At 46.9% G+C, this 9,223-nt stretch overlaps 1 protein-coding gene across 1 annotated transcript; it reads left to right on the forward strand.

Moving 5' to 3' along the window:
* Positions 1–1,088: 1,088 nt before the first annotated feature.
* Positions 1,089–1,884, forward strand: HDHD3 (haloacid dehalogenase like hydrolase domain containing 3). Its single transcript, XM_015812136.2, has one exon. The coding sequence runs from the start codon at positions 1,095–1,097 to the stop codon at positions 1,815–1,817; it is 723 nt and encodes a 240-aa protein (XP_015667622.2). The 5' UTR covers positions 1,089–1,094; the 3' UTR covers positions 1,818–1,884.
* Positions 1,885–9,223: the final 7,339 nt, after the last annotated feature.

A 9,223-nucleotide genomic window follows, 5' to 3' on the forward strand; every position in this document is an offset into this window, starting at 1 on the left:
CGGCATTGCGGCCCCTGCGCGGCTCCTGCCCCCCCCCCCCGTCCCCGTCCCCCTTTCCGACTGTGTCTCTCTTGCCCAGCGAGCGCAGAAACTGACCTGGTTGCCTTGAGGCTGAAGGGGGTGTGTGTGTGAGGCAACCTCGGCTCTTTTATGACTGGTGGAATTCAACTCCCAGAATTCCCGAGTCAGCCATGCTGAGGGGAAAGAGAGAGGTTTCCATGCTTAGCCATGCTGGCTGAGGAATTCTGGGAGTTGAAGTCCAGGAGTCATAAAAGAGCGGAGGTTGCCTACCCCTGGCCTAGGCATTGAATCCCCTTGAGCTTGTTTATTTCTGTAGCTCTGCCCTGTTAGAAACTGGCCCCAGTCCAGAAGCCTTGCACAACCGCCGCCTGCTGCTGAGTTTGCTTGACTCCTGTCCAGGGAAAGGACAGGGAGCTTATAATTCGAGGTCTTTTTCTCCTTCGTTGCTTGTACTTTTAAAAATGCTGCTCTGCTGAGAATGATTAAAGTGGTTTATTTTTAATTTCTTTTGAAGAGGAGGGTAGTCACCAGCCTGCGTTTCTCCCTTGGGCCCTAAAAATTGTATCTTTTTTTCACTCTAAGACTGTGCTGGGTTGCCCATGTGGGACTAGCTTCAGTGAAGTCATGCCCTTCTTGAGACTTCTGAGTCTGGATTGCCCAGACTCAGGATGCCTTTGGGCTGAGTCCCTGGGCCAAGCGTGGGCTCCTTCCGTCCATGTGGACAGGGGCTTCCTTGGTACTTGTGAAGAAGCTGGTCTCAGTGATCTCACCAATGGAATGGCTCGCCTCCAGTGATTGTGGGTGCTCCATCACTGGTGGTTTTCAAGAAGAGATTGTACAACCATTTGTCTCAAATAGTTTAGGACCTCCTGCTTGAGCAGGGGTTGGACTAGAAGATCTCCAAGGTCCCTTCCAATTCCGTTATCTGTTCTGTTATCTGATCAAGTGCTGCAACTCACAATAATTTGCAGGTTGGTTCTAATCTTTGCTGAGCAAGATATGCTCAGTCCCTGAGAAATCAGGGCAGGATGAGGCCTTCTTTTCTCTTTGTTCTGATGCTGCAGGCAGCTGTTATGCTGAGACTTCGGCTTTTGACCTGGGATGTCACGAACACCCTGCTTCGGCTCCGGGTCCCCGTGGGGCAGAGTTATTCCGCCGAGGCCCAGGCCTTTGGCCTCCAGGTCCCTGCTGAGGTGCTCAACCACTCCTTTTCCCAAGCTCATACATCCCAGAGCCAGCGTTTCCCCAACTATGGCTGGGGCCAGGGCCTCAGCTCCAAGCAGTGGTGGCTTGGGGTTGTCTTCGAGACCTTCCAGCTTGCCGGAATTCATGACAGTGGTGTTCTCTGGCCCATTGCTGAAAAACTCTACCGGGATTATAGCAGCCCAAAGAACTGGGAACTAATCCCAGGTGCCATTGAGATACTCCAGTGGTGCCAGCAACTGGGTATCCGCATGGCAGTGGTCTCCAACTCTGACTGGAGGGTACAAGAGATTCTGAGCCGGTGCAACCTCCGACAATATTTTCAGTTTGTCTTAACCTCGGAAGAAGTGGGGTTTGCCAAGCCAGACCGGAGGATTTTTCTGGAAGCCCTCCACAGTGCCAAGGTGGAGCCCCAGCTGGCTGCTCACGTAGGGGACCATTATGTGAATGACTATTTGGCTGCGAGGAAGACTGGACTGCACAGCTTCCTGTTTAAAATGGCTGGGGAGCCAATTGAGAGCGACATGGAGGTACCAGAAAACCATCTTCTGTCTTCACTTTTAGATCTGCAGGCTCGGATAGAGAAAGGCTAAAAGTGGCTGGATTTCAGCAGCTGTTTCTAGGAGAGGAAATTTTAACAAATCTTAACATTAACTGCTCTTGAGAAGGCCAGATCCTGAAGTGGAAACTCAAGGACTTTGGCCACCGAATGAGAAGGAAGGACTCCCTGGAGAAGAGCCTGATGCTGGGAAAGATGGAGGGCAAGAGAAGAAGGGGACGACAGAGAAGGAGGGGGCTGGATGGAGTCCCTGAAGCAGCAGGCGTGAGCTTCCATGGACTCCAGAAGATGGCAGAGGACAGGAAGGCCTGGAGGAATGTTGTCCATGGGGGGTCGCGATGGGTCAGACACGACTTTGCAACTAACAATAACAACATTAACCCAAAATAAATCCAATAAAACTTATATCCCTGCTTATAAGAGTCTGCAGTATCCCTGTCCCAGGTTTCTTGTATTTAGAACAACAGAGTTGGTATTACAGGCTGGTGCAAAAATTTCTTTGGAGAACTGAGGGGATTCTAACATGCACACACATGCTGCCGCTCAATTTCTGCCAATAAGAAAAGAAAATGTAACAGGCATAGTGGTTTGGGGAAAAAATTATTACTTTGGAATATTACAGAACAGTTTGTCTATTCCAGGCAAATTTACAGGCTAAATATGCAGTTGTGATTGATTCGTGAAAGATTCCTTGATGTTCCCTCTTCCTTTGAAAGGAAAAAGGAAGTCCAGTTGCCTTTTGAAAAAGCACTTTTGGACAACCATGACCTGGATGGCTGAGAATCTCCATAGACTTTACATGGAATCTTTCTCTCCTGGCTCTTTTCCAAGCAACCCAGCATCATGTTCTCCATTGCTAGTGATACAGGAAGGGAGGCCACCTTTTTTTGGTAAGCAGTCCTTCTGAGCCACACTCTGGGTTGCGGATACAAAGTTGAATTCTAATGCCAGATGGTTAAACCGTATGTCCTTCCCTCACCTTCCCAGTGTTGGTCTCACACCAGAGAAATGTTTTATCAGCCACATCCAGGACTGGGTTGATGGGGGCAGCAAAGGTTTCCTAGTGCACATGGGGAACGGCATAGGACTCAAGCTGATAAAACACAAATGAAGCTCACCTTCATCCAGGTCAACCAGTACCCCAAATTCTTCATGGTCAGATGCTGATGGTTGTGTGAGAATTTCACGATCATAGCATGACAAGATCCAGGAGGACAGATTGTAACCAAGAGGGCTACAGGGCCAGCCCCCTTAACGCTGCAGTGAGTCTAGGAAACACCTAATCTGTATGTTCAGATATTACGTTGACTCCAGGATCCCTGCACAGAAGGATTCCTCAGCCAGGGTGTTGGGCCGGTGATCAGAGTGAGCAGGGTCATCTGGGTCTGCCCTCCAGGGCATCTTGGGGCTGAAAATCAACGTTCTCCTGTCGATGGAAAGGGCCAAGAAGGAACCAACTGTTTTCTCAGCAATGTGAATGCCATCTGTACTGCTGGGAGCAGCAAATTGGCCAGTGGGAAAATTCCAGGCAGAGTCAGGGAGGTGACGCTTTACAAAGATGACTAGGAGTCTGGAGGTTAAATTGTGTGATGAGCAGCCAAGGGAACCCAGGTATGGAACTAGGTATGCTTAGCCTAACAAAGAGAAGGCTTAGGAGAGACATAATAGCCATCCTCCAATACTTAAAAAAAGCTGTCACAGGGAAGAGGGAGTGGACTTATTCTCCATAGCACCTGAACAAGAAGCAATGGATAGAAACTCATTGGGGAAATCTGACAGAACGGTTTATCAGTGGAACAGCTTACCTCCCAGAGTTGTGGGTGCTCCATTGCTGGAGGTTTTCAATAAAAGATTGGACAACCATTTGTCCAGGATAGTATGAGATTCTTACTTTGGGCAGGGAACTTGACTGGAAGACCTTCAGGGTCCCTTCAAGCCCTAAGGTTCTCTGATTTAAACCCAGGTTGTGCAAGATCAAGTCATCAGCCATGAGCTTGATCAAGGCATTGAGTAACCTGGCAACTCCATCCCCCAAGCTCTGCTCTCCCTTGCACAGCCAGGAGCTGGGTGTAAATGATCTGTGCGTTGACCCCGGGGCTGCACCTGGGGAGCGAGCACCTCACTTGCAAGTCTACCCATTAAGTAGCACCCAGTATAGCGAAGAAGAACATCCACTTGGGCCAAAAGATGATTGAGCCACACACAGATTGTTTCCCACTGAGAAATTCCACTTCAGTCTAAAATTGAAAGGGCGAGTGGATCTGGGGCCAGACTCCAACTGATTCTCACAGAGTTACAGGTCAGCCTTAGAAGCTGAGTGTGGATGGAGTTACTGCCACTCGTTGCTCCACTCACCTGAAGTGCAGCCAAGAACAACTGAAGTCCAGTGCCATCCTGCTGGTGGACTCTAACTCCTTTGTTTTGCTTTGTGGGGCTGCAGGGTCCCCTTATTTTCCTCAGTTTGCACAATTCAAAATCGGGGAGCACTGAGTTTTGAGGGCACAGCCTGGTACCCTCTTTTCTGCCCTGGGGCTGTCTGCAACTCCCATTGTCCCCACAAGATGGCAATGTGGGGGAAGGATGTCATTTCTATTTCTGAGGAAGGTTCCCTGATGGCGGGTGGGGTGGTAGCTAGGACTGGGGAGACCTTGGGCTAGTTGCTTTTCTCAGCCCAGCTGACCTCCCAGGGTGCAGCTGAAGGAGGAACATTCATGGGGGGGAGGGGAGGGGAGGAAGATAATAACCACAGGTCCTACATTTGGTACAAACCCCTACCTACACCCCCCCCCAATCTCTGCTCTCAGTGGGGTTAGTTATCCTCCCACGTACAAGGGTGGTCATCAGTGGCAGTGATTATGGTCACCATGTAGGCTGGAGGGCATCTAGTTTCTGCAGTGATTCCTTCCAGTGCGCCTCCTGGGTCAGGATGCTTTGGTGGGTCCACTCCTCCTCAAGTCTGGGCTGCTTCCAGTAGCCGTTGTTCTGTTCTTCAGTGTCCCTACATACCTAACAAAGTTCAGATGCCAGATGAGGCCCTCCCAGTCTTTGTTCTCCATCTTGAAAAGCCCTGTGGCTGCAGTGCCTTCCATTCCACTTTGCAAAAAATTGCAGGCGCATGGAACAACATACTTTCTGCCTGGCACGAGCCTCTCAAAGGGATTTTATGCACCAAATGCCACAAGACCTAGGTACATTCCTGGTTCTCTCTGATCAGGGGCTACTGAGGGGAAATCAGCTCTGCAGCTAGTCCACATTTTAAAGGAGTAGATGTGGCACCCTTCATCTCCCCTCATTCTGCCTTACATCCACAACAATGCAACTGGTGATGCAAAAATGCCCTCTGTCTCCACCAACCATCAGGCTACTCTCAAAGGTGAGGAGGGGACTGGGGGATGTGCTGAGAGGGGGTCACTCTCCTACTCCGAGATGCGTCTTCTTTTAGCCACACTTCTATGCTTTGAATGACTGCAGGCTGAAATTCAATTAATATAGAGTGGAAAACAGCTCCAGAAATAGCTCCAGAGTCAGCTACTGGATTGGGTCCTGGGGTTTTTTGGGGGGTGAGTGAGTGGGTGGGAGGGGTGTCAGTGTGCCAAGGATCCCTTATTAACACAACATGCGATTTATTTTCTGGCAGGACTTCTGCCACAAATTTGGCGATGGAAACACTTTGCCCTTGATGTTTTTCACAGTGGTTCACTGTGATGGAAACCAGAGGCTTGCAAAGCAGATTTGAACTCCAAACAGGCTCGGGGTTTGGGCAGTCGCATTCCAGGAAGCTTTTGCTTTAAAAGAAAGGAGTGGGTTGAAAACCAATTTCCTCAGAAATACTTCGGGGAGGAAGTGGGGAAGGTTGGCACGTCAAGGCAAGTACATGGTCAAAGGCGCTCTCGATTGCAATCTCTTTCACAGGAGTAACTTTTCTTTGGAATCGGATGCCCAACTTCTAAAATCTCCCCTAGCCAGAATGTGCGTCTTCCTTCGAATTGCTACCTGTAGCACCTCTCCTTGGAAGAGGACGGGGAAGGGCCGCGCATCTGGATCTGACCCCTTCTAAGTGGCTGCAGGGTGTCCTTGCTCGCCTCCTCAGCGAGCAGTGGTCTCTGCAGATGACCCGGCCATGCACTGGACACATGCCGGCCGCCGCTTCCTGAGCAGAAGCAGTGTAAATCCCAGCCGTGCTGCAGACAGGCTGGATGGCTCCTGCGCTCCGGGACTCACGCGGCAGGGAGATTCTCAGTCATCCAGTCAGAGCTGAAGAAGCTTCTTGGATGAGAAGTGAAACGTCTTCAAAAGAAACACAAGAAAGTTCAGTTGCCTCCTGAAAAGAGCACCTTTGGGACAACCAGGACCTGGATGACTGAGAATCTCCATAGAAATTTAGCTATGCACTTTGGGATGAACACCCTTAGAATGGTGAGAGAGCATGAATGGATTTTGAGAAAATATTGCAGACTACAGGAACCATTTGTGCTTCAGTTTGAGATTCAGACAGCACAGACCCATCCCCAATAGCCTGTGTGCCTGTTTTCAACATTGAAGGGACACGGGGCAGACAACTTCCTGCAGAGGCTCTACACACATTTGCACTTCTCAGGTTACCCTGAGGACACAGAGGTAAACCTCCAAAATGGTTTCAATGACTCTAAAGGAATGCAAATGATCATCTGTCTTCAAGCAATATAAATCCTTCCACTCCCCGCCATCCAGTCAGAGCTGAAGAAGCTTCTTGGATAAGAAGCGAAACGTCTTCAAAAGAAACACAAGAAAGTCCAGTTGACTCTTGAAAAGAGCATCTTTGAGGCACTCGGCTTGTTGCGAAAAGCTGCTTTGGGCGATTTCCCTGTTTGCGAAAGGATTATTATTTCAAGGGAGCCTTTTTCTTATTTTGGGGATACTGCTCCCCAGGTGATTTTCTTTTTCGGGGGGAGGGGGGCTCCCTACACATGTGTCTGCTTCCACATTAATCCATGCTGGATCCTTTTTTCCTCCTAACCATCCCCTACTGATGGCAATGGCAACAATAGAGGCATTCAGGATCCAATATGTTTCAGGTTTATTTCAGATTTCATACCTAACATTCCCGGAGTGGCCAGAAGCAAATATTATTAGTGTCAATAATTACTGCATTTGTGAATAAAATCGTAGTGGTAGAATAAGAGGTGCGTGCAGCAGCAAGGACAAAAAAAATTTCAACTGAAATGCTAAAAGGGATTCCGGGACCAAATTCGTAGTTAAATTTCATGGGAAAGATGGTTTTGGTTGCTATTATAAAAAGTCAAACATATTTCGTCTCCAGCGATGAAAATTCGCAACATTCATTTTGCTCAAATAATGGGTGCGTGCAGCAGCAAGGCCAAAATTTTTTCAACCGAAATGCTAAAACATAGACCAAGACAAGATTCTTGTTTAAATTTCATGAATAATATGTTCTTGTTTGTGTTTTTAAAAAGTCAAACATATTTAGTCCGCAGGGACAATTCTAAAAATTGTTTTCCCAAGATGTGGGTCACTGGTGGCCAAAATATTTTTCAACTTGTTTGCTTTTTTAAAAAATCAACCATTTTTTGTCTCTAGCAATGACAATTCGGAAAATTTGTGTTGCTGGGATAAGGGGTGCGTATGGCCCTGAGGCCAAAATGTTTTTCAACTGAAATGCTAAAGGATGCTAGGACTAGATTGGTGGTTAAATTTCATGGATAAAATGTTTGTTTTTTTAAAAAGTGAAACGTATTTCGTCTCCAGCAATGAAATTTCATAAAATTTGTTTGCCAGGGTTAGGGACACGTGAGGCCGGAAGGCCAATAATTTTTTCAACCCAGGTGCTAAAACAGATGCAGGAACTCTACTCTTTCTGTAGAGGATAAACCAGGACTGTCCAAACCTGGCAACTTTTAAACTTGGCTGACTGGAAAATTCTGGGAGTTGAAGTCCACAGATCTGAAAGTTGTCAAGTTGGACACCCCAGGCATACACTATTTTCTCAAACAATTCTGTGTCCTTTTAAGCATGAAGTAAGGATGAAGTAAGAAATTATTTAAAATATAAATGCTCGAAGTTGCAAACCAAAAACACCCCTGGAATGCTAAGTAACTGAAAACGCCACTAGCAATAAAGAATTTAGTATCAACATGTATTTAAATACCCTTTGGGCATATGACTAAGTTTTGCAGTGGGGGAGAAAAAAGGTTGTTCACACACTGCAACTTTTGTAACCTCTGATGCCGACACCCCCATCCCATCCCCAGGAAAACCACAGCTAACACCAAGTAGGGCTTGAACTATTGTATGAGTTCTGGAAAGGCTGCAGATCAAACACCATGTCCAGTGGGGGTGATTCACAACTAGTGCAAATTCTGAAGTGCAAAATCTGGGACAGCCTGATCATTTTGCACACACTCTTTTTTTTAAAAAAAGCACTTGTATGTTAAGACAAAGGCTAATATCCCTTCTAGGAAGTGCAAAAACTTCGATAAGCAAAGCCATACTTCATACTACATGCAGTGGGGCTGGGGACTACAGCACTTTAGAAATAACGAATGCGGAGTATGCTGCATTAATTAATTTCCATTGGGCTGCCACCTAATTAAACAAATCTTTTATTAACCGTATGAGTTTTAATTGACTACTCAATCACAACTGCATACATTTGCATATGAATGACAGTTCTGAAGAAAACCATTCTTTGGTTCTTGAATAACTAATGTCTTTATGCCACAGCTGGGCTTTCTCAATATGAAAGCTCTCAAAATTTCCCAATTTTTTTACATGAAAAAGAATTGGCTCTCTTTTGGTTCCTTTCCTGATTAAATGTTGCAATTACAAGAAGGTTCCAAATTGTTCATGTTTCTCAATAAGGTGAAGACACTGTCAGATGAATGGAGAGCCATATAGCGGGTAGGAGAGTCCAGGATCAATGATGAGGTAAGGCAGGGGATGATGGCTCCTCTTTCGGATCGGGTCCATCTCCTCCCTCTCTTTACAACTGTTGGCTGTGAGGTTGGGAAAAAACCCTGTCAGCCAGTATACTGTGTTCTTCTGCTGCAGCTACCGGTAGTCCTCGATTTATGACCACAATTGGGACCAGAATAAGCAAGGTGGTGAGTAAGTCACCCCTAATATGAAATTTTTGCCAAGATTGTTAAGCGAATGACTGCAGTTGATACATGAATCATGCAGTTCTAAAGTGAATCTGGCTTCCCCCATTGACTTGGTCAGGAGAGACAGTTGGGAAGGTTGCAAATTTTGGTCACCATATCCCGAAAAAGATATTGAGACCTTGGAAGAAGTTCAAAGAAGAGCAACTAAGATGACCAGAGGCCTGGAGACTAAAAAAATATGAAGAACGGCTGCAGGATTTGGGTATGGCTAGTCTAAAGAGAAGAAGAAACAGAGGTGACATGATAGCAGCGTTCCAGTATTTGAGGGTTGCCACAAAGA

This window comes from Protobothrops mucrosquamatus, unplaced genomic scaffold (assembly GCF_001527695.2).
Source record: "Protobothrops mucrosquamatus isolate PMUCROS unplaced genomic scaffold, P.Mucros_1.0 scaffold70, whole genome shotgun sequence".
Lineage (NCBI taxonomy): Eukaryota > Metazoa > Chordata > Lepidosauria > Squamata > Viperidae > Protobothrops > Protobothrops mucrosquamatus.

Coding starts and splice junctions, on each gene's coding strand:
- HDHD3 (XM_015812136.2), top strand. CDS start 1,095: ATGCTGAGACTTCGGCTTTTGACCTGGGATGTCACGAACACCCTGCTT.